At 38.1% G+C, this 26,619-nt stretch overlaps 1 protein-coding gene across 1 annotated transcript; it reads right to left on the bottom strand.

Moving 5' to 3' along the window:
• Positions 1-608: 608 nt before the first annotated feature.
• On the bottom strand, positions 609-18,144 carry LOC122000838 (protein CELLULOSE SYNTHASE INTERACTIVE 1-like). The gene is made up of 8 exons (XM_042555311.1): positions 17,836-18,144; positions 17,198-17,360; positions 14,363-14,436; positions 7,143-10,197; positions 3,493-6,040; positions 2,640-3,094; positions 1,024-1,140; positions 609-913 (listed from the first exon to the last, which is right to left on the bottom strand). Exons 2-8 carry the CDS (start codon positions 17,261-17,263, stop codon positions 773-775), a joined length of 6,456 nt encoding a protein of 2,151 aa, XP_042411245.1. The 5' UTR covers positions 17,264-17,360; positions 17,836-18,144; the 3' UTR covers positions 609-772.
• Between the last annotated feature and the right edge of the window lie 8,475 nt (positions 18,145-26,619).

Here is a 26,619-nt window from a genome sequence, read left to right as displayed (position 1 = left end):
CTCTAACTTCGGAAGATGGGTGGACCATAAAGGAAGTGTTAGTGTACTGAGTCACCATGAAAGATGTAACTAGATCTATAGTTCAGTATTAAGGTAGCTGAATTATGGATACAATGGAGAGGAATCAACTGAGCCAGATAGAATCTGGCGTGATATCGGTCATATTGAAGGATTTCAACTCAAAAATCATTATGGTGGATCTCTCTGGGATGTAGAAGAGTAAAAGGACAGAAGAAGTCATGGCAAAAAATGGATGATCTAAACTAGATTGAACGGATCTACTGGAGACTGGCTATTTTCATGACTGGTTTGATCATGCGAAGAGGAACATTTGATCTGTTTTAATCATGCAAAGGGAAGTTATAGGATGTGCAGACTTATGAAAAATGTGCAATCAAAAGAAGTAAATAATCCCCCAATGCTGATTAATGTATTCAATAAAAAAAGTGTTTCATACATATAAGAAAAAAAATAATAAAAGAAGCCGTTTAGATTACAGACTATAGTTACCCAAAAACAAAAATTGAAAGATACATATTCTCAAATTTTCTTAATATGTTTGAATGCAAAAAAGGAAAAAAAAAATAGCTTCATTACACGCAGTAGGATTGAATAACACTCTTTTCATATTGAAGCAAGAACCAGCTGAAAAATCCTATACATATTTCCTAGCAAACGGTGCCACAAGGAGGATTGCTCAAGTGGAGAAAAGGGAGCAAATGGAGAACTGTCACACTAAACTATATGAATGGTACACAGGTAAAAGAAGATGTTATTTGTTTGACCACTGCAATTCTATTTCCAGGTTTCGAGCTATTCCACTTTTGCTTGCTGGAAGTAGGAGGTACTCTCCGGCAGCTGATCCTAGTACAACAACCTGGTCGACTAGAATTGTCACCTTTCCAAATGCTTTCTGCAGTCAAGTTAAAGAGGTATGTTAATTTTGGGGGGAATTCAAATGAGCAAATCCAAAAAATTATTAGAAATGTCAAGTAGCATTCATTTGCTTTGTTGGCTTATGACCTTTCCAAATTTGCTCTTGTTCTTGCAAGATATGTGAAGCTTTTGGCCCTTGGGTGGACTCTCGAATGCCCAGGAGAAACTTTCATCCCATTCAGGCATAGCACCGGTAGATAAAATCTGCAGAATGGTAATTAGTATTGAGAGAGAAGCGCAAAGCTGCAGTGTTCAGACTCCATGAGAGGAATCAATCTTACTATTGATTATTATCAAAATCAAGGAGGTAGGTTTACCAAGTGAGGATGACCGAGAAAAGAAGTCTTGCTAACTACCCTTTATCAGCCCAAGTTTTATATACTTTGTCTTCATTTTCCAACTGAATGTTTAAATAGTTTGCTAATCATTCAACTCTAAGATGTAACCCGACACTTAGATGTAGCAAAAATTGACAGAAACATATATTTTGTATTATCAAATTTGTGATATTTGGAATGTCTGTGTATGAGTAAAGTCTAATTATTTTTGTCTCAAGATACACCTCAAATATGTAAAACTATAAGGAAACACATACATAACAAGAAATTTTTTCTTTTTCAACAGAAAGAAAATAACTTATTTTCTTTATGTTGAAAATAAGAAAATAAGTTAGCCGACTCCATCTAGTGAGATAATGCTTAATTGTTAATTATTATTGTTGTTGTTGTAATAGAAAAAAAAAAGTTAATGTAGAAAAAATGTTTATTTTATAAACTCAATATTAAGCATTTGGAGAACGCAGAATAAATACAAATGGGTAAAGTTACAAAATGGAAATGTAATTTTGGATGTCATCACCCTGGCCTACAAATGGAAATATAAAATGGAGAAAGCAACCTTTTAACACACACCAATCTACTATTAACATGGAATATGGATAATTAGGATAAGGCAGCTTGGGCCCAAAATATCAATACTTGTAAATCACACAAGTTTTAGATGCAAAATCACCATCTAATCGTTCTCTTATTTGAGAATATTGAAGCGTGCTAAGTATCCCTAAATGGCTATCAACCTTATTAGGGCTTACTAAAGATGAAATGTGAAGGAAAAGAAGTGTGCCTAGTAAACTCATAGAGATGAATTCAATACCAGGAAATTCAAATCAAGAGAGCAGGAAAAGATGGTTGACCTGGACCTCCTATTTGAAAGGAGGAAAAAAAGATTTGAGTTGCTGTTATTCAGTGTCTTAGGATATTTTTAACTAATTGTCAATATGAGGGAAATATCCTTGAATGAAAGACACTTCATATTTAACCTAGTGCTTTAACAAGATTTTTGGATACTTTCTTCAGAGAACAAAGAATTGAATTAATCCATTCTGCTTACGGATTAACATAAAACATATTGTCCCTAACAATAATGAACCACCTTCTAGTAAAAGAAAAAACAAAGATACATAATACCATGAAATAAAATTTAACCTACAAAATAATTCAATGAACAAAGTTTCAGTGGGATACACATGTAACTTGATTATGGGAGCCAAGACTCAGTGCCACAAACTTCAAAGTTGTTAAAACTGGCATTCAAATATCTATTGTGAAAGAAGCAAAATAAAATTTTGCAAGAGATAATGTCAATTCTTAGGCTCAAATATCTAATTTATTGAAGCACAAAGCATAAAATAAGAAATGTTTTACCTTGGTTGTTCTAGGTGAATCATTGCCGAGCCTAAGTTTGCAGTAGACACTTGGATTTCCCACTGATTGTTTCAAATTGTTCCCACGTTTTATGATAACAGTTAATGTCCCTGGCAAACTCTGTAACAGTAGCTCAGCCTTCTCCTGAAACCGGGGTGGGCCAGACTGAATCAAGAATTGCAGTAAAGGAATTGCCTCTGAAGCTGCAGCTGACTGAGCTTTGTAAACTTCATTTGGGCACATAGACCATGCCTGCCTGAGAAGAAATAATGAATCCAATGCTGCCTCTTGAGATACCTCAGATCCTGTTTTGAGAGATTTTACTAAAAGTGAAATACTCAGTGTAGCAGGTTCAGTGGCTCTCAAGCGAGGGAAGTTGCTTAGCAGTGCACTTAGTGCTTTTAAATACTCCTCATTCACATTTCCTGAGGCTAACAAATCCTTCTCAATCATAGCTGCACATATATCCAATGTATGTAAGAGACTAACAATAAAATGATCTAAAAAATGAGAAGAAAAATAGAATGTAACACAGATAATATGCTGTCAAACAAAATTAGCAAATAATTATTGTGGAAATAAGTGACAAGCATCTTGAGTTTCAACTCAATCCTATTGGAAGTTGGTGAAAATATCAAATCTAAGCCAGTCAATTGTACTCTTTTATTCACCCTTATAAATCATATAAAAGAGGTAACAAGTTTATCTGCAGATCCCATAATTCAGACATTTATGATATATGACTATTTATTAAACCGCTAAATGGAGAACAGGGATCATAATATTATGCAGAAAAGAGTTAGAGATTGAACATGTTGACATTTTTTAAGAGACTAAGTCCACAAGATTTTACCAGTAATTGCTGTCACTGTATCACTGGAAGCATATTCTTGAATAGTTTGAGTGGAAAAAAGAAGTTTAACAAACATTGCTGCTTGAACTGATGTATCTGGATTGCTTGAGTTGATAAGCTCTAGAACAACTTGGACACCACCAGCTTCTGCTACTGCTCTTTTATTTGATCGGCTATAACTTACCAGGTTTTGCAGTGCACAAAGGGCTACAACTTTCATTTCTTCAGTTGGATGATCTTCAAGGAGATTTATCAGAGCCCGACATGCCAAAACAGCATCTGTAGTTCGAGCAAGACCTTCATTCTGGAAAAGGTCACCCAAAGCAAGAGCTGCAAGCATCTTCCCCTGCTGGGACTGTGTTTGTAGATCTAGAAGATACATTGATAGTGGTGCAATTGCGGCCTTAGCTGCCTTTGTCTCTCTGATCTTCACATTGTTTAATAACGCTTCCAGTAATCTTGCTGAAGCTTCCTCACACTGATGACTCACGACAAGCTCCACTAAAGCCTCAATGGCACCACTTTCAGCCATCGCTTCAGCACTAGTTGAATCATCACTTTCCAAGACAAGGAGGGCATTAAGAGCACCAATGACTGTGCTTTCTATTCCAGAATGAAGCAGTTGCGCTAGAACAGCCACAGGCACCTCCAGAAAATATTCAGAGCTATACTGCAAGATGCTGGATAGGATAGAAGCGGCAGATTCCCATATCGATTGAGGCAAGGGAGTCTCAGATTGAAGTATGACCTTGGATAACTCCTGGACGCCACCTTCTTTTGCAATTGTATTTGGCCAGATCATAACAATCATAACAAGAGCATTTATTGCTTTCTGCAGTACAATGCATGAACCTGATCCAAGAATTTGAATGAGAGGAATTATTGCTTGCTCGGTCACTGGATCCTTCTGCAGGTCTTCCTCTAAAAGTAGAATTGACAAGAGTTCGGCTGCTGATTGTTGTACTGCTTGAGTAGGTGAAGCCAGTAGAGAGATAACTGGTTCAACAGCCTGTTTTGGTGTCAGATTATAATTATTAGTTTGACACCTGTCTTGCTCCAAAATATTAACAAGAACCTTCATCGTACTATGCTGTCCATCTGCACTATGCTCGGATTTTGAAAGTAAAAGAAAAAGTGGCTTTACAAGTTTGGCTGCTGATGGATCCTTAGCCACACTAGCATTGTTAGTCAGTACCCGAAGAAGTTCTGCAAATGCAACACACAAAAAATCTGGAGCTTCACAGAGGATGCTAAGTATATTTTCTACTACTCCACATTTCACCATTTCTAACTTATAATCTGGCCTGTTTTTTCCTAATTTTGTCAATGCTATAGCAACAGCCTCATGAAGGCTATATTTTCTACCAGACAGAAGCTTTACCAGTAGGACAAGAGCTCCGTGTGAAGCAACTACATCGGTCAGCTGCTCATCATCCAAAAGCTTATCCAATGCCCGAACTGCAGAGTGCTGGGAAGGACTGACCTCGCCAACCAATAGAGTCATCAAAGGCTCCACACAGCGTGCTGCAGTTGCAGTAGACCGAATTCTTGAATTTCTAAAGAGGACAGCACATAATTCTGCAGCATCCCCCTTCAGTTCTAGAGAATTTTTCGATGAAAGAATGCGGAAGAGAACATCCACTGCATTAAGCTCAACATCCACAGCAGTAGAAACTCTTGATGGGTTATCATTGAGCAATCTAACAAGTGCAGCAATAGCTGCATGTTGTTCCTTTGTAGTACCTGCACTTAGAATCTCCACCAGGGGTTGAATAGCTTGCCTAGCTGATTCTCCATGCCTAATGTGGTCTGATGAAAACAAACTCTCAAGTGCTTTAGCAGCACTGTACCTGGAATTTCTTCTTCCTAGACGTAGAACTGCAATAAGTTGATTAACAGCGCTATGTGCTGATTCATGTTGCCTTATTTCAGCAGTACTAAACAGAATGCCCAATAAATCTGTGGCAGCTTCTTCTGTAGTATCTTGCACACCAAGCGAGAGGTACTTATTTAGTGCTTCTAAAGCCCCAGATTCCACCATTATCGCTTTGTTAGATGGGCAATCTATTGCCAACTGTGTTAGAAGGCTCAAAGCCAGAAATGGTGCACCTGGTCGATCTGGAATTGGCTTGAGTAGATCAACAAGAAGAGGTATGGCTTTCCGTGAAGTTGAGCTGATCTTTATGTCATCAACTCTGAATAACCTCTCCAATGCAACTTGTTGTGGATTTGGAACCAATGAGAACTCTTCTGCCAATTCTATAAGATCAGAGACATCTGTGTCTGAAAAACCAAGCAAAGATATAAGACCACTAGCTGCTCCAGAATTAGCAACAGAAAGCAAAGTTCCTCTGTTGCCACTACAGACAAGACTTGCCAAAGATTGTGCAGCAAAATATCTGTTTGCAGACTGCTCAGATCTCAATAAACTTGAAAGCACTGGAATAGAGCGTGCTATTGCGTTTGATCGAACAATGTCCCTGTCTTGAAATAGCAACGATAAGAGCAAAGCAGAAACCCATATACTGTTATCTTCTCTGGAATCACTCTGCAAGTTTCATGTTCAAAGAGATGAAAGTTCTAAGCTACCATAGTGTCAAAGATATAAGGTATATGTAAATTTTATATTCAGCAGAAAAGTTTATAGCTAGCAGGAATAGGTTAATGTTTAAACTTGCAATTTCCAAGTTCAGATGTCGTATATTTAGAATTGCTCATGTGCTTCAGGATAGATTATGTTGGGCTAGAAATTTGGGAGGCAAAGGACATTCGCTCATGAGAATGTTTAACTTTAATTTGCATGAGAAAATTGAAAATCAACATAATTGGATGGGAAAAAAAGATTAAGCAGGTCAGGTAATGTCGAACTTGGGGCCCGGCCTCACGGAAGTTTCTCACCAGCCACCAGGGTTAATCGAGGAAGTGCACATGGACAACCAACATTCTCAGGGCTGCTATCCATTAAGGAGAAAATTTTCAATATGTAGCTGAGTCTCAAACTCTAGATCCATGATCTATCAAGGGCCTAGCCATGACACCCTGCCCCTGGGGACAACATAATTGAATGGAAAGAAGCAATTGGAAGTGGTTCATTGAAAATTGGGTGCCCCAATAATACAGATAAAGATTGAAGAATAGGAAAGTAGAGTAGAGGTAGTGGAGGAGCAGAAGTCCCTAGTAAAAAAATACAGACAATTGCAACATGATGCAATAAACCCACTTTTTTTTTGGTTTTGACTTTTGACTTAATTCACTAAAAGTAAAAAATACTTCAGACAAAAATGTATAATAACAGAATTATACAATTATATATAAAAAAAATAGAAAAATAATACTCAAGTAAATATATTAACGATACTAAAAAGATAATACAACTTAGAAAAGGAAAAAAAAAAATGAAAGATATACCAACCATCTTATCATAAATACTTAAAATATTTGAGAGAATAAAATGTAGATATTTGAAATGCTCTAATAGAATATAGAATATCAAAATTTCCTTCACAACCTTCTTTAGTGTCTTAATAGTATCCATTGCTCCATGCTAAATGTCATATTGCCTTTCAATGTTTGTGTTAAAATATCCACACACACACACAAAAAATACTCATAAAATAGGAATAAATTGAAGGTACGGAATTTCCATTTACCTGTATAGGCAGGTACCCGTGCTGAGAGATCTTATCTGTGAGAATTTCAACTGCCCCGGCCTCCATTAGGGTTGTTTTGGAACTTTTAGTGTGGACAGCAAGTTTAGCAAGCAGCCATGGAGCCATCATATTACTAGCGATCAAGGCTGTGTTGCATTCAATTTCTCCAGATATAGGTTTCCCTGTAGCATTCCTACTAATTCTTATACCTGTTGCCCATTCATCATCTATTTTGTCAGCTGAAGAACCTTTATACTGCAGCATCCCAACAAGAGAGTGAATAAGTCGGTTGCATAAGCTTGATTCATGCAAATCTTCAATCAGCCTCTGGCTTTGCTCTTTTGCAGTGCATATTAGAAGAGCACTTGCCCCAACTTTGACCTTGAAATTATTTGACTCAATGACCCTTTTTGCAATTGATGACACACATCCAGAAGCTTCAGAGAGTAGAACACCAAATACAGTTTGCTGATCATAACACAGTTTCGACACCACTTCTATAGCTTTATCTTGCAATAAGGGTGTTCCTCCAGCTATACAAGATACCAGAGGGACTATCTTAGAGGGATTTTCAGCAAGAATTAACCATGGTGGCTTTGTGAGTTCTACTGAACCTTTTGACCTTGACAACATCACTAGGGCATCAAGAACTTCATAGGTAGCTGAATCTTCAACACTAGCAAACTCAAGAATTGCAGTGAGTTTGAGAATCGTCCCAGCACGGTTCACAATGTCAGCTAACGTTTGATCCATGGTGCGATGACGAAGAAACCGTGCAATTATTGCTGCAGCATAAGTTTTGCCATCTATAGTGCCATCTTCCATGACGCGTGTAGCAGGGAAAATAATATCCTCTGGAAATGCTTGTGCAGCAATTTCATGATCAAGAAAAAGATTAGCCAAAGCATGAATCGCCTGCTCAGCCACTGTAAGAGCTGGGGAATTGGCAAACAGAATTAGCTGGGCGAGTACATCTCTAGCAACTTCAGCAACCTCCTTGTTCTGTAAAATGGAAAGAAAAATAGCAGCAAGGCAGCGTGAAAACTCAGCTAAAAGTTTTTCTGAGTCCACATTAAGGAGCTTTATTATAGTCAAAAGAGTCTTCGTAGCAACAGGGGTTTCCCGTAAGTCTTTGCGGCTGTCAAAGAGTTCTGCAAGAGCTAATGCTGAGCTTGCTTGAGTTTCTTCCCTTGATGAGATCAAGATTTTTATCATTGTCTCAATGGCATCATTTGCAGCACTTCCTTCACGTAGAATGTCAGGGAGCGGAGCCACTGAGAGCAGACTTCTAAGCGCATTCAATACATGAACTTTAGACTCAGGCTGATCACTGATTAGTAAAGCTGATAGCTGACTGATAGTTCCAGTATCAGACTTTTGTATTAGATAATTTATCGTTCTTGATGCAATTTCCTTCCCATTATCACTTCCATTCTTTAGCAGCCAAAGTAAAGCAGGAACAGCATCAGCACTTTCCACACACGCTCTTATATCTTCACTGTGATTACAAAGGTTGCCAAGGATTGTTGCAGAATCTTCCTTTGCTTTTGAAGATCCTGTTTCTAAGATTTGAACAAGAGGTGGTATCCCTCCAGCAGCAGTTACAGCCCATTTGCTTTCATCATTCTCATTGGACAGAAGGCAAAGCAAAGCAACTGCACATTCCTGCTGTTGCTCTGAAGAGAGGCCGAGAAGAGAGATTAACAACTGAACACCATCACGACCACGCAGTGCATGCCATAGACTGCAATCTTTGTTGCATAATACCACAAGAGACTTAACAAGTTCCCCTTGTGCCTCATTTGTCGTCATGGTTATCAAACAAGCAAGCAGGCGCTTTGCATCAGGATTCTTAAGTGCTCTTGAGAGAATGGTGTTCCCATACAAGCTAGCTAAGGCTTCAATAGTACGCTCCTGTACAAGAAATGATAAGTTTGGTTTAAACTGCTTGACCAATATTTTCTCAATAACTGAAGGGTCTGAAGCCCTGATAGAATCAGCCTTCAAATCATATATCATTAAGGCTGAAGCTAAAGCGCCCAATGTGTCAGCTATCTGTGAAGGTGAACTGCATGATTCAAGGCTCTCACCAAGGCTGGAAATCACATATGACAACCCACCAGATATATTAGCCAATGCACACATTGCATTTTCCTGTAATGCTTGAGCAGATTCCCCTTGCATGAATTCTTTTGATGGGGCTATAGTTGCATTTATCAAAGAAGGAATTCCACTTAAATTGACAATCTCTCGTCTTGCTTCCTTACACTGTGCAGAAAGTGCTTTAAGAGTGCCTGCAGCCTCAGCTCTAACAGAGGCTTCATTACCAGGTCCGATCAACTTCAAGAGTTGCTTGGTGGTTTCTGCAGCTGTTACTCGAGAACAAACTGATGCATCTTCCATCATTACACATCCAAGAAGATAGCAAACATTTGCCAAGGTACTTGTTTGGCCACAAGCAATAAGATTTATTAGTATATCAATTCCACCAAATTCTATAGTTGCTGACCAGAATCCCTCAGTGTTTTTGGATAAGTTTTTTAAAGCAGCAATAAGCAAACTACCAACTGTGCTTCCAGTTTTGGGATAATTTCTCAGTTGGTCCCACAGGACAGGCACAACGCCTTCAGTTGAAAAAATCTTGGAGCCTACATGATCCTTCACTCCACCTTGTGAAACAGCATAAACAGATTTTGCAGCAGCTGTTTGGCCCTCAGCTGAGCTGGATTTAAGCAAGGCAAGTAAAGGAGGAATGCAGCCACCAAGTAGTACTTTCACTCTTAATTCTTCCTCCTTGCAAAGTGATCCTAAAACAGTTGCAGCCAGAATCTTCACTCCTGATGACCCTGATCTGAGAAGAGCAACAAGAACAGGAACTGCCTGGGAATGAGAACCAACAGCCCCAAAAGCACTTTCACGAGTTATGATCAGATCTAGTAGCTCTTTCAAAGAGTTCTCTTTCTCTTGATCAGTAGAGTAAATCTGACGCAATTTCTCTATGCATTGGGCAACACTTGAAATAGTTCCATCAGTGTCATCCATGCTACCACGATCCCTGGAAACAGCCACAGCAGCAGCAATAAAAGAAACAAACCATAAGTCCCAGCCATCTAAAGTCAGCTACACCATACATGAATCTTGTCCTACCAATGACCTTTATGTAAATCTATGTTGTAAGACACAACCATCATACTAGGTTTGAAAAGTTCCTCACAATTTTAAGAACTTGTTCTTTATTATTTTAAGGATTTCTATCTCCTTATCAAATTATACATAAAATTTTGCAAGAAGTTATTGTACCACCCCAATTTCGTCTAATAGAGAAGATGTATATAAGCTTAGATGAGTTGGCTACCATTAACTTGGGCTTAAATATGGGTGCTTGGACCTGACAACTTAATAGATCAGTTCTCTCATCTAAGTGAACTATGACAATTGGTATCGAAACAATCCTAATCCAAGGCATGGTGGGGCGTTGAGAGGGTTGTCTGCATGATGGTAGCAGTCATGGGCGGAGCTAATGTAGGCCCAATGTGGGCAACTGCCCCCACTGGGTTCAAGAAATTTGTTTAAAAAAATTATTAGTTCCAAGGAGGATTATTAACTGTCCATTCTGGAAAAAAATCAATTCACGAGCAGTATTAACTATCCCAAGGAGGAGTTAACTTGAGGACGTATTATATGAATATATGATATAGAACCCATTTGGGCAACCAAATACGCCAAAAAATGTTGTAAATGCACTATGTAATCACCATGGTCATGCTAATAAAGGACTTATCTTTCCAAGGAGTATCAAATAACGTTTCTATTTTTGTTGATGAATCTCATATTGTGTCTAGAAAGAAGTAAATGTCAGTTGTTTTGCATTATGTGGATAGTAGTGGGCATGTACAAGAACGCTTTATCAAAATTGAACATGTTACTAGTATTACAACACTTTCACTTAAGTTGTCCTTGATAAGATGTTCTCTAAATATAATTTGAGCATGTCTAAATTGAGATGATAGGGTTTTAATGGAGCAAGTAATATGGCGAGTAAATTTAATGGTCTAAAAGCACCCATTTTAAAGAACCCCTGTGCATTTTACATACATTATTTTCTCAATCAGCTTCAACTAGCTCTTATGGCTACGACAAAGAAAAATCTTTTGATTTCTAATTTCTTTCATGTTATTGGTGATATGGTAAATGTTATTGGATCATCCTGCAAACGTTCTGAATGTTGTGGTAAATATTGTTGGATCTTTCAATTTCTAATTTCTTTTGATTGCGACTGCGATGGTAGAGAGTGTTTCTGTCATGAGAATTGTGAAAGACAGATTGCACAATCGAATGGGTGATGAATGGATATCTAACAATTGATAATGAAGCTATAGTACAAAGGTTTAAAAGAAAACTCAAAAAGAACAATTGTAAGCTAATTATTTTATGGTGCTTAATGATTATAAAATTTTATATTTTATGTTTTATTAATTATATTATATTGTTGTCTACACTAAACCAAGACCCTAGCTCCACCCCTAGCAGGAGTCTAACAACTTAATAGGTTAGTTCTCATCTAAATGGATTCTAACACTTCTTATCCACCCAATTACTCATTTTGTGTTTTTCACTGCTGATTTGAAATTGCATATTGTAAATTAGTTTTGATTAATTTAGTTTCAAATCTCTAGCGCATAGAGTTTCTCTTCATAATTCAAGTTTCAAATTTATTGTCATTAGACTCTCAAAAACTAGCACAATACTAATACAAATAGCATATATCAATTAAGACCGTGATATAAAATGAACAAATGGCTAGAGGAGAGTGAATAGAACTTAAACTTTCAAATAGCAATCAATACTTTTGTTAATGCATTAACAAGGTCAAACCCATAAGATTATATGAAGCAAAAATTAAAGAATAAACAAGTCAATATTAACAAACCATATAATGTGGTTTGGAACCCTCATTCTTACTCTACAACCTATGACTTTTCAATGAGTTATTCCCAATAGCCCATTAGCTTTCTCCTTCATGGATGCCTTCCATAGGTGGAAAAAAACATCTTACAACAATCTTCTTACAATTATTACAAAGGAAAAGTTCATAAGATTTTGGTTATAAGTACAAGAGGGAAAGCTCAAGAGATTAGGCTATATATATTTTTGCTAACCTTTGAATGCTCCTTTTGGTATTACTTTTATAGCTTTCAAACATTTTGAAGCTTCACTTTTTATTGTTTTATTGTCAATCAGTCTATTTTTCTAATCACTAAAGTCTGAACTGCCAATGGCTATCTCAGTCAACATGCTTCCACCATTAGTCGATTGCTTCCCTCCCTATGTCATTTGACCATTGCAACTTCATTGTATCATATCAACAATTATCTTCCAACTTTTACGTTGAGTCATCAATCGATTAGATTCAATATTAGTCAACTAAACCAGTTCATTTGGCTCAGAACAGATGTGTGACGTTAGCAAGCCAACAACAAGCCTGAGTCGGCTATCTAGTCAACTCAGCTCACCAATCAACTTCCTAGTCAACTCACCTCACCAGTCAACTAAAACTTTGACTATGATAACGATCAAGTGTTCGCCTAAGTCAAGATCTATCCTAACTCCAAAGTATAAGTCACTCAACTATCATAATTCACTAATGAGCCCTACCCCAAAGTATAAGTTGTCTCCTGTCTCCCATTAGGTCTTGAAGTCTCTCCACATGTATCTTTCACTCCATACCTACGTAATTTGCCTTCTTCTAGCTACCATCAATGTTGCTCCTTGATGCTCCTTGTCTTGCAGTCTCCCAGATGTCTCATTCCATCCCTTTTCAATCTCCAGTGGATCTCGAGCCACCGATTCAACCAACTTGGTTGCGCCAAGTCAAGATCCACGAATTACTTCTACACCATCTCAATACTTCTTGTCCTATGGTCCTTCAGATATATCATGCATCCTTCTCTTACCTCATTGGACCTTCAAGGGCATGTCTCCTTGGCATGCCAAGTCATCATCCAACCTCCACCCCATTGAATCACAAACTCTGCAAGTTTTGTGTCTTGCCAAGTTCTAACACAACTTAATGCATATATGAAATAAAAATGCAGGACCAAAGATAAACTCTTTTTCCAAACATCAACACCCATGATCGAGCTCGATCACTTAGGGATGGTTGCACCAACATCAATTATTCCCTCTCTTATGTTTTCCATTTTTTAATTTGAAAGTGCATTTTGTTAATTAGTTTTGGTTATATTAGTTTCAAATCTCCAGTTTCTCTTCATAATTAAATTTTCAAATTTATTCCAATTAGGTTTCATCAATTAGCACAATATCGACACAAATATCATACATTAAGATTTATTTTGAATACCACTAGTAAGTTCATCTAGTTTTGATTATCTTAGTTTTAAATCTTTAGTTTCTAAAGTTTCCCTTCACAATTCAAACTTCAGACTCTCAATAATTAGCACAATATCATTTGAAAACATAATGCATCAAGACAATTTGGTTCAAATTGATTTATATGAAAATTTACACAAGAAAAGACAACCAATTCCATTTTGGATATCATATTATCAAATTATAAGAGATAATTTAACATTTAGGAGAGTTAAATTTTGGATTTTACCGATGCCTACCTAAATGGATAACCTATTGACATATTATGCAGCGCATGAAATGAAAGAAGTTAGATGACACTAAAAGTGGCATACTCCTGGAAAGCTAGTTGTTAATTGTGTGCTTAATATTGGAAAACTCAATGCTGTTTTTTTTCTAGGACGTTTTTAGACAAGATGACCTAGCACCTAAAACATATAACAACCTGACTTGTGGTGTGAATTTTTTAGTCATTAACGTGTATGACTGATAATATGTCCTTGCATAGAACTCACTGGCGGAATAAGACCTATGTACCAGCAGCTGGAACATATAACTAACTGTTGTTTGACCGTGCACAAGTCTCCATTATTATAACTTTTACATTCCATGTACTACTAAAACATTAGGATATAATAAGGAGAATGGGCTATGCTGCTGATGACTGAGCATAGGAAACAGCTATGTCTCTGATTTGCACATGACATACAAACTTGGAAAGGCCTAGGGTGTCAATGTTTCTATCAAATAGATAAACTTAGTCACAAATATAAGTCATTCAAAATTCATGTATTTGATTCACCTAACTAAAGCAAGATTATAGTTTTAAAATAAAAAATATACAGACTCACCTCAGGCCCATTTTTGAGACTGATAGCGGGGTTGGTGGTTCCAGTTCTTGGACTTTAGCATCCAGCTTCCTCTCCTATAATTACATAAGAAATTGAGCATAAAAGGAAAAACTAATCAATTAGGAAACTTTTATGCCACCTAAGTCATCAATGATTAATTGTCAAGACAAAGAAACTAATAGTACACATAAGATGAGAAAGTAGTAATAATTGGTAGATTCCTATTGCATTGATTAAGTACTAAATATTTTCCAAGTTCAAAAGCATTTACTTTATGCATTCAAGGAATTCAAAACCGAAATGTCTGCTACAACTTAGTGAAATCAAAGAGATTTTGACAGTCCGAAAGTGCTTGATCATGCTATTACACACCACAATTAGAGAAGGCATAGTGTGACATAATGTTGAGACTTGAGACTGGTTAATTAGAAGAGTTATAGACCAATAAGATTAACCGGTTTGATTCAGATTCAACATTTAGAAGTAGCACTGTGAATTATAGTTAGTATGGGTTGGGAATACAATCAAAGTCCCATATGGGAAAGACATGGAAAAGATCATGAGTTTAAAAGAATAAAGATATCTCCATTGACATGAGACCTTTCGGGTAGAGCCCAAAAATAAAACCACGAGGGTTTAGACCCAAAGTGGACAATATCATATTATTATGGAGATATGTGAATTCTTTTGGACACAACAAATAGTTGTTGACAGATGACTCATATCTGAGAGAAGGCCAATGCGAGGGACGTCACAGATAAAAAAATTTGTTTGTTCTGTTATAATTTTTCATAATAGAATTTTGTTATGATTTTTCGGATATTTTTTGGCATACTGGGGTTTGAGCATTATTTATAGGGATCATTGTAAACTTATTATATTATGATGTGAATTCTTTTGTATAGAGAGAATTCTGATAAAGCTTGGGTCGTTTTGTGGAGTAGGCACGACGCCGAATCACAGTAACTCTTCTTCCCCTTCTTCCTCGTGTTTGCTCTTTCTTGTGGGGCTTTGTCTCGTTGCTCCGTGCGATTTCTCTCTCTTCCTCTTCTTCCGTGTTAGAGGTTGAGAGGTATTTGCCCCCTCTTGGTCCCAACAATTGATATCAGAGTCATGGTTCAAACCGAATGTCATGTGGGGTGGCCTTGAACGAAGTTGAGGCGTGGCTAAAGCAGGTCAAGAGTGACCGAATGCTTGTGGGGAGGCCCGGAGCAGGTCAAGAGTGACTAGATACTTGCGGGAAGGCTCAGACCATAAGAGTAATGGTGGTTCTTCGTTGAGGGGAGGATTGTTGGGAATACAATCAAAGCCCCAAGACATGGAAAAGAGCATGGGTTTAAAAGGATGAAGATATCTCCACCTTTTGAGTAGAGCCCAAAAATAAAACATGAGGGCTTAGGCTCAAAGTAAGCAATATCATACTATTGTGGGGATATGTGAATTCTTTTGAACACAACAGTATGTTTCGCGCATAATGAAAAATAATCATACCAAGGATTTGTAGTATTATATTGATAATGTATCTCTTCTTTTACCAGTGTAATTTTCATTGTTCATTGATGATGGCAAATACCTTAGGACATCTGTCCCAAAATGAACTACAATGAGAATATAATTAGTTGAGATTTGACCTCCAACAAATGATAAGAAGATGATTTGAAATTTAAAGAAGGTTGTGTGTTGCAGGAACTTAGCAACTTCAAAGACAATTAATAGATTCTATAATCAAACAAGTCTCCCCAATTAAGTTCAAGGTGTGAAGGATACGGGGATACAATTAGTTAATGTAGTAAAGGTGATTTAGTAACGAATCTTATTGGTGATATAATCTTGCATGAGTTCAATGGAGGAATGATCTCATCATAGCCCCACTAGTGAGAATTAATGACGATAATGACGACGACGACGATGAGTTCCAAATAGTAAGAACTCACACAGTTTGACAATGATGATGATAGAAGATCGAGTGGATGTTGAAAAAAACTTGGTACAAAACATTGACAATAAGTAAAAAACTAAGAACATTTAAGGCAAATTATGAGATGAATATGTGTCCCACGCATATGCCCCAATGTTGAGATGACCCCTCACAAAACAGTCTTCCTTTTTAAGTTTTACATTTTTCCTTTGCTTCCATTAATATAAGCATATGTTGTACTTCTACCTAATCTACAAGAATATACTAGGATGATTTAGTGGATTTGATGCTACATGGCTAATGTTGCATAGAATTCATAATATTCAGGTGTTTTCTATAAAGGAATTTCAAATTTTAGTGATGCTAGCAATACTTTGAAATCAAAATGTTCAGAGAAAATAGAATGATTCATGACATTACTAAATAAGGGGAGCTAAGGCAACAAATTGAATCTAAATACAAAACATAAGAGAAATAGATTTCATGTTCAACAACGAATCAGTATAGTTAAAGTACCAATCTCCAGTACTTGTGAGAAAATTCAACCAAAAAAAGTTAGCACTGCAACTTTCGTTGGCCATTTAAAAATTTGATTTTGACAAGAGCCACATTTTGACTTGGTATTTGGTACTTCAAAGCTACCAACCTGGCTTTACTATCACCAATTAGATTAGTAAATCTGTCATTTTTTATCAAAAACATTTTTTCTAGGTTAACCTCCAATTCAGTATAAAGTTTTTTTTTATTATTTTTTTGTATTGAAGCATGATCATATGGCTAAATTGCTATTACTTATCACAAGTATGATAGCTTTGTAGATTGATTTTTAATCTTAGAAGTTACAGATTCAGAGGATATCTCCTTTTTATTAATGCTAAATTTACAGGAGAAGGAAGAAACAATGAAATAAGAACTACCAAATCTGAAGCTCCGTAGCTTCCACCATTGCTGCTGGTATACTGCCAAGTGAGTGTTGTCGTCATTTTTACTGAGATGAAGAGGCTTCACTGGGTAGACCCAACTGCCGCTTTACACAACCAGCGTCCCGATTTATTCAGGAGAAAAAGGAACAATCAAGATCTGCACTTGGTGAAAGAGAAGTGACTAAAGATCAAACCAGGGGAAAACCTACACCGGTTTGTGACATTCAGTAGTTGATCTAACCGAACGAAAACTAAGGAATTATGAAAATACGTTTGTTAAAAATCGGAGTTCGATATGCACATGGCTATTTTTCCCAGATCTGATGATTTCTCGTGGTTTCAGAAATTTTGACGGAAGTCAAACCTGATCCAAGCTAGAAATCACTAGACACATCCGACCCAAATCACATCCATTGATTCCTACCACCTCCAAGATAACCGATAAACAAATAAGTCCACCGCCAAAACAAAATGCTGCAAGATTGCAATTTTCAGTGATCAGCAGGGAGAAACAATCGCAAGCATGCCAGATTCCTCAACCGAGACCAGATTGTCGCCACCAACTTCAACTCCAACTTCGAAAACGCAGAAAAGGGGCGAAAGAGAGGGGAAATATCAAGGAAAGGACTGACCTTTAAACAGACAAGGCGACAGAAAGGGCACCAAATGCCGCTAGATTTCCGGAGACGGAATCGGAGTCTGGCCTTTTCTCCTCCCCTTCGATCGAGCGGGGAGGTAAAAGAGGCTCCCTGATCAGGATGATCCAATTATTTTCCACCAACCGAATCGAATATATAGCTCATTATTTACAGCGAGCTTGCATCGCTCTCCAAAGCTCTCGCCGCGTTCACTCTCCTTCCCTCCCAGCTTCCACCGACAACTAGTAAACAGCGAAGCGAGTGATCATATCTCCGGCTCGTAGCGGATCGGCGTCCGCCGACACCGACGTTAGCACGTATTAAAGTGTCCTCTTTTAATTTATTTATTGCTAATTACTAAGATATTAATTTTAAAAAAAAACTTCGAAACTTATTATTTTGTCCGTAAATACTGATTAATTTAATGTAAAGTAACCCAAAAACAAAAAGTAACACAGAAAAGTAACCATAAAAGATGGTTATTTAGTAATTAAGCTTGGATTTCCAAGCTTATCCTATGATTGGTGGACAAAGCTTACATATAAATTGTCCTTTTGTTTCCCATTTATCCATGGCTCTCAGATCTCTTCCTAATTAAAAAAGATTGATTTCTGTTACTTCAATTAAATTTTTATAATTTAAAAAAAATCCTCAATGATTTGTGAAGCAAGTAAGAGGGCCACAAGAAGTAAAAGTTAAAGGGAAAATTTTTTAAAAAGGGGGAAAAATAGAGCAATGGAACATGATGATTGATTTGGATGGACGCAATTACAAGAAAAATCATGCCGGCGCATCATGTCTGGTTGTTGATAGCACCTGTCCAAACGAATTATCCTCAATTATTGTTTTATTTGGGTTTATTTAATGAAAGTTAAAAAAAATGAACAAATCCAATCGATATTATATTGAGATGAAGTAAAGAAGAACGATTAAACAGTTGTTTACGTTCTTAATTAGCTGATAATATAATGATTAATGACACTTCTCATCCCTCGCCCAACTACTCTATGGCTTGTTGCCTGATGCTTTCTCCCACCTTCCAGTCTCCCTGTAGGTGAGACGCAGCTATACAAGAAGCTAAGTGCAGCCACATCTGCATCTATCACGCATGATATTATTTTTGATATTATTTTTGAAAAAAAACACACACACACACAATTAATATATTTCCGCTGGATTGCTTGACGTTTGGTGCGTCCATGATTTGTAAGCACAGTGTTTTAATTTGAGGTGCTTCTTGCCTCTTACTTGAACTGATGGAGACAAAGCAACAAGCATGCCTTTATTAGCTGTATGATTTGGACACCGCAGCAAGTTTATTAGAACAATAGTGGTAAAACCTTACAAAATTGTGAATGTTTTAATGATAAGAAACTGTATTACATTCTTAATTATGATTTTGTATGTGTGGTTTACCATTGCAGCCTCATCCTGACCAATATAATAAGCGGAGTCGGGGAAATAGATTATCAAGTCAAGATCTTACTTTTCAGCTCTATCTCTCCCCTGGTTTATCTCTTCTCCCCTGGTTTATCTCTCCCTTTATCCATGATTTTATAATAAAAGGTAGAATTTGTCGTCATATAGTCGACTCCACGATTATAAGTAAATTGGTAAGATATAGTTGACCGTGAGTATTTTTCTCAACTTTATTAATATTCAACTCCTTACCTATTATAGCAATATCTGTTCAACTCAACTATATCTTATCCTAAGAGAATAAACCTAGTCCTTTTACAAATGATTTTGGTAAAAGATGAAAAAATACATTTATAATAAATATATGTGTAACTTTTTAAGAAATATGTTAAGTTTTTATAAATCTGAATCTTAAATTTTACGATAAATTTTCAGAAGAAGAAGCTAAGATTTCAAAATTCCCAAAAGGCCACCAAAATTTCATTCTTCTCAAAAGATAATTCTTATTTTATACCTCGATCAATGTATTCCTCTGTTAACAGTATGTGATCTTTTCTCTTCTTTATCTTCTTCGCATGTGATACGGGTAATAATAGATTAGTCGAGTCAATGAATGAGGGGTTTAGGTTCAAAGCGATAGGAAAGGTATATCGCCAGTCGAATAAAGGCCAAGCGAGCGCCTCCGTACTGATATATGCTCGGTCGTGCAAAATCCGTCCGAGCGTAAAGGCATTTAGCCTTGTATATAACTCTCAGCATATAACCGACCGACCGCATGCTGAGTGAGCACTCACGTGCTCATATATACTCGGTCGGGTAAATTCCGCCTGAGCGTAAAGACATTTAGCCTTGTATATAACTCTCAGTATATAATCGGTCGGCCGCAGGCCGAGTGAGCACCCACGTGCTCATATATGCTCGACTGGGCGAAGTCCCACCCGAGGATAAAAGCATTTAACCTTGTATATAACTCTCAGCATATAACCGGTCGACCGCAGGCCGAGTGAGCACCCATGTGCTCATATTTGTTTGGTCGGGTAAAGCCCGCTTGAGCGTAAAGGTATTTAGTCTTGTATATAACTCTCAGCATATAATTGGCCGACCGCAGGCTGAGTGAGCACCCACATGCTCATATGTGCTTGGTCGGGTAAAGTCCGCCCGAGCATAAAAGACAGGTTCAACAGGAAGCATTCTTAACAGTAGATACGGTCGACTTGAATGACTGATCAAAACATATTCAGCAGGAGGTATTCTTAACAATATATGTGGTTAGCTTAAACGACCGACCAAGATATATTTACAAGAGGTATTCTTAATAGTATATACGACCAGCTTGAACGACCGGCCGAGATATATTCAGGAGGTATTATTAACAGTATATGCGGTCGACTTGAACGACTGACTGAGACATATTTAACAAGAGGTATTCTGAATAATATATGCGGTCGGTTTGAACGACCGACCGAAATATATTTAACATGAGGTATTCTGAACAGTATATGTGGCTGGTTTGAACGACCAGCCAAGACATATTTAATAGGAGCATTCTGAACAGTATATACGACCGACTTGAACGACCGGACGAGACATATTCAATAATGGGCATTCCTAACAATATACACTGGCGGCTCAAATGACCGACCGAGACATGCTTAACAGAATATTTGGAGGGAAATATCTTCTAGAAGCTTCTTCAATTATGATGACGTGACTCCATTATTAATACGAGTCATAAATGATAAAATGGGTACATATAGGGTACAAAAAGGATTCCTTGAAGGATTATTACATGAAGTATAGAAGATGACTTCATCTCCTAACAAACTCTAACGAACCAGGGACCACCTCATGACTACGGAGGTCACGTGAGGTGGTATAAAGGGGGGATCTTCTCCATTGGCAAGGTATGCAAATTCTATCATCTAAACTCTATTTCACTTCAGTTACTGTTCTTCTTCTTCTTCCATCTGTGAGAGAACTGACTTAAGCGTCGGAGAGCTAACCAGGGATCCCTACCCCGATCTTAGGTCACTAATGCTTTGTTGGCTCGTCTCACTATGCATAGGAGTGTTGAGAAGTTCCTTCAGATCTTCGGAGTTCGTCTTCGTCGGAGGTCATCATCAATCAACAAAACCAGTGCTCATCTTCGCAGATATCAGACAGGATCAACATGTAACATCGTTTTCTCTCTATTTTTTATGTTTTTTATAATTAAATTAAATTTTAATTTAAACTAGTTAATTCTCTAAATTTAATTCTTTTATTTTATATTTTTAAATATTTAATTATAAAAGAATAAAAAATAATAAATAAAGAGAACTTATTTTATTAATAAATAAATAAATAATAGCTTGGTAGCCGTGGTTTTTAAAAACTAATACTAAAACATAATTATTAGCATAGACTTGGTCCTAGTTTTTAAATAACAACACCATTGTGATGTTGATTTGCAAATATCAACACCACTGTGGTGATGAGTTTTAAAAACTAACACCATAGCTTAAGATACTATTGACCAAAATCTATTGATGGATCAAGGGGATTTGGATTTTTTTAAAAATTGATAGGTGATTGATCTTGTTCGAAAGTGGGAAAGTGGAAAGTTGGGATGTGGCGGCTCCCTTGACCAGACGTGGACTTTGCTTCGCTCTGCAAAACAAATGACGTAAGTTCTGAGCCAGGAAAGGGGTCCCAACGTTGGCTCTCCGACGCTCAAGTCAGTCACTGGAATGTGGAGAAACACGGAGCAATATTAGTAACAGTAAAACTCACGAATAATGCGCACCTCCGCCGGTGATGGACCCCCTTTATATAGATCCCTAGTGGGCGACGTGTACTCTTCTCGAGACATGTGCATGCTCTCTAATGTGTTCCACGAAAGGCCCTGTAAAAAAAGTACCTCTGACACCATACCTTAACAGGGCATGCATATCCCTGACAAGACAGTAGAAGTTTCCATCATATGATCTGCTTGTCGACCATGTCTTGTGTCAACGGTACTACCTCCCAAAAGGATGTCGAGAGATACTACAATGGTCTCGTTGCTGGGCCGAGCGGGATAGCCGCTCGACCAGAACTCTGCTCCGTTCGCGGCCAGGTCCCGTTGCTTGCCCGAGCAGGGTAGTCATTCGATTGGGACCCCTCCGCTCTATCGACCTTGGTGGCTCTCCTATGCGATGGTTTTGTAACACCCCCCCCCCCCCCCCGCGTTTGGCTAGGCTATGTGGTCTCCTTCGACATCCTGCTGCTCCATATAAAGCATCAGCTGTCTTGCTCATCATCCCGAGCTAGACAGGAGGTCTGCTTGGACCTATCTCTCATCAGTCGAGGCCTGATTGCTCGATCGACCATTGCCATTACCTCCGTTCGACCCTCTGGCACCCGAGCGTTGACCACCTTGATTTTGACCTCCACCCTGACAATTGACCCCATGTCAGGTAGGCCTCCCTCTATCGTCGCATCAGTAATGAAAGAGGATAATGCAATGAATGTATTTATGATGTTCATGTCTAGTTCTGATATCCCTATGATATGTTATGTGTATGTGTCAATTGTCTTAAAGTCATAAATTTTGAAAACTTTTTGATCACTACTGTTAATGACTTTAATTGATATCGCAAGGCATATATAGACTTCGAAACACTTCAGAAATATATATCACTTGGAATAAGATCGATCAAAGTTCTCTAAGTCCATCATTAAGTTTTGACTGCAATTCATTAATAGACCTAGAAGATTCAGATTTCTGAAAAGTTGATATATAATGGAAGAGAGTAGTGCAGTGAAGATATTTATGATGTATCTATGCCTGATTCTGATATCCATACGATAAGTTATGCGTATGTGTCAAATGTCAGCTTTTGGAGACCATAACTTTTGATTCGGGTATTAGAATAAGACATTTTACACGTCAAATCTAAGCTCGTTCATATATTTATATTTATTACTTTTCTTGGTTAAACCCATAATGACTCATGTTTCGAACCTAAAAAAATATAGTTTAAAGCATGCCTGAAGGCTCCGACCAATTTTGTCAATGTTTTGACAATTATCACATACATATAATTTATTATAGGGATGTTAAAACCAAGTATGGACACAATAAATACTTTTACCACACTACTCTCTTTTATTATATGTCAATTTTTTTAAAAAATATAAATATTTTAGGTCCATCAATAAATTTCAATGGACTTAAAGAGTTCTAATCGGACTCATTTTAAATGCTACAGATTTCTGAAGCACCTCGGAGTCTATATGTGCACAGAGATATCAGTTTGAAGTCAATGCAATGATCAGAAAGTTTTTAAATTTATGACTTTAAGATAATTGACATATACACATCACTTATTGTAGGGATGTCAGAATTAGGCATGGACACTGATCCTATCTGAAATCGGGGAAAATGACGTCCTGAGTAAGTGACTTTGTTGATGACCATGAGAAGACTCTGAGCTGGAAGAAGATGACACCGAGCGATCCTCTCTATGCACACCATAGAGAGAGCAAACAGGAATATTAGAGCAAAACTAAGGAGGGATATCTGACACAGACACTCTAACGCTTAAGTTAGAATCATAGTAAATGGAGTAAGTTGTTGGAGTGGAATATAGAAGTATTTACTTATTTTAGATAAACATGAGGGGATAAGAAAGCACAAACCAGCCTAAAGCTGATCATTAAAGAAGGTGACGTAGCCTGGGGGAGGACAATGGGACGATCTTGTGGACCAGGAATGAGGATACGTAAGTTTTTAGAGATCTCCAGGGATAGACAGATCATTTCAAGGTCACAGTTGTCAAAATCTGAATGAACGAACGTATATGGTGGGGTGGGGGTGAAGGTTTCTTGGGCCATGAATGGACGAAGGAGAAATGAAGGAAGGTTAGAAAAAACACTTACTAAAACAGATCACGAGAAAGGGAATGTAGTAAGTGGAAATTGCTAGAGAAGAAAATTAAGAATGACGAGGCACGAATGAAGTATTTCCGGAGACGCTTAGGGTTTTTAACATAAGCCCTGAGAACTCGTTAAAGCTCGACCATTTGATCAAAACGACCCGCAACCATCAGATCAAAGGGTCTTCGATCCATACGAAAAGGTGTGTGTCAGATGTCGCATTGGAGAATAAGGAGTTGGTGGGACATGTAGCACTTGCCCATGAAACAACATTTATGAGGAATAAGACAACTAACACGCATCACTGTCGCTTTACCTTGCATATCACATGCTTGACAAGCATTTTTTTAGAAAGATAAACGGTAACATCAAGGGACGATGAATGAAGTCAACAACCATTCGGATTATCGGACGATAATAGGACTTAGGTCTAGTCAGTCAGTCATAAACCTCCTTTAACTAGATTTGAAGGGAATACTTGTGATACGTTGTGTTGTGAGTGGCCCCGAAAGTAATGTGAGATAGATAGTCAAGATGATGTAACAATCAAAGTCAAGGTATATATAATCAGTTGTATACTTCAAGGGCTCAGCTTCCCACTCTTTAATGGCAAAGCTCCCAGCATACATTCAAACGACCTAAGAGTCGGTCGGACCTTCGGGGCTCAACTTGTCACTTCTCATGTGCAAGTCTCCTAGCATATAGCCAGTTTGCCTAAGAGCTGGTTGGACTTTCGAGACTTAGCTCCCCATTCTTCAAGGGTATGCCCCTAGCATACAACCCGTTGGACTTCCGGGACTTAACTTCCCACTCTTCAAAAGCAAGGGCATTGGCATACAATCAGTTGGCCTAAGAGCCGACCAGACTTTTGAGACTTAGCCCTCTCTCTTTAAGGGCAAGCTCCCAATATACAATCAGTCGGCTCCAAAGCTAGTTGGACTCCATCTAAGAGACAATATTGTCAGAGAATCATAACAACCTGTTAAAGAATAACAGTTGTTCACCAGGGAATATTCTGCTATTCTAACATATGCTGGCAACATAATCTTCTATGGGAGGGTTGTTGTATACCCTCCGTTACCCAACATATTCTAACACCATACATTTTCTAATGCCTCATTATTATGAAGATTATAAGGGTCAGTATAAAAAGGGGGTCATCTTTACTGGCTAGGTACGCTATGCTACGCAAGCACACACACATCTGCATTATTATTTTACTGATCATATCTTCCCCCATTTTTTTACTACAATTTTGACTTGAATGTCGAAGTGTCTGCGCTAAGGACCCCTTTCCTAATTCTCACTCTAATGTTCCTGTTTGTTCTCTCTGTGGTGTACGCAGAGAGGATCACTCAGTGCTATCTTCTTCTAACTCAGATTTTTCTTACGGTCAGTAGCAGAGCCCCTTACCTAGCACGTCATCTTCCCTGATTTCGGACATGATCAAATTTGGTGCTATTTGTGGAAAATCTTGTCTGAATCTGAAATATGAAGATGGAAGAGATTGAACAATTCACTACAATTAATTTGTCGTAAGAAGACTTGGAGCTGTTAATAACTACCTAAGCACAGAAGTTAGTTCAACAACAACAAGCAACAACCAGGTGTCCTTTACCGCATGCCCCAACTGTATCGATGACGGGCCCTCACACTGAATTAGGGACTTGAGCGGAAGGATCGATTGTGTTCCAACCAATTCCTCCTCCTTGGCTAGCTTTGTGCATGCGCTTGCATAGCCGATCAACCTGTCATCCTCCCATTCGAGGATATGGGTCCAGCGGAGAGGCCTCAAGGGTCATCCTCTGGAGACGTGCCTGTTCGGGATCTTAGAAAGGGAAAAGTCCCAATGGCTAGCTGCTCCCCCAAGTAGATAAGTATGTCGTTCTCCCAAGAACTTTTGGAGGACAAGCTATTGAGCCACTGCCAACTCTTAGCGATCAGAGAATACTGAGAAGCGACCCACCCAGAGGACCATTTACACAAGTTCAAAAATGCAACAATCTTTACTAGTACACAAATGGCGTAAAGTGCCGAGTGGTCCTTATTACTCTCTCCGGCTCCGTACAAAGATGTTTCAACCGGCTTCCTGCCAAGTCCATTTATTGCTTCAAGGATTTTCATAAAGCATTCCTCCACCACTTCACAAGTAGTCATCGTTATCACAAAATCACGCTGAGTATATTTTCTCTTAAACAAAAGCCTAGGGAGGCGTTAAGGGCTTACATTAAATAATTTAATCAAGTGACCATGTACATTCCTTCGGTCACCCCAGAAATCCTAGTGAGTGTCTTCTCCCAAGGTACTTGGGGACTTCGACCACCTACTTGAAAGAATGACCAAGTATATCAATGTGGAGGAGGTCCAGTCCGCTTGGAAAAGGGAGGTAGTAGTGTTCGCTCCTATCCCTGCCCCCAAACGTCAAGCCCCTCCCTCGCCTCTTCTGCACAAGGGACCCCA

This window comes from Zingiber officinale, chromosome 7A (assembly GCF_018446385.1).
Source record: "Zingiber officinale cultivar Zhangliang chromosome 7A, Zo_v1.1, whole genome shotgun sequence".
NCBI classification, from domain to species: Eukaryota; Viridiplantae; Streptophyta; class Magnoliopsida; order Zingiberales; family Zingiberaceae; genus Zingiber; species Zingiber officinale.
The sequence above is the reverse complement of the archived record's forward strand: the minus strand, read 5'-3'. Positions and strand labels throughout refer to the sequence as shown.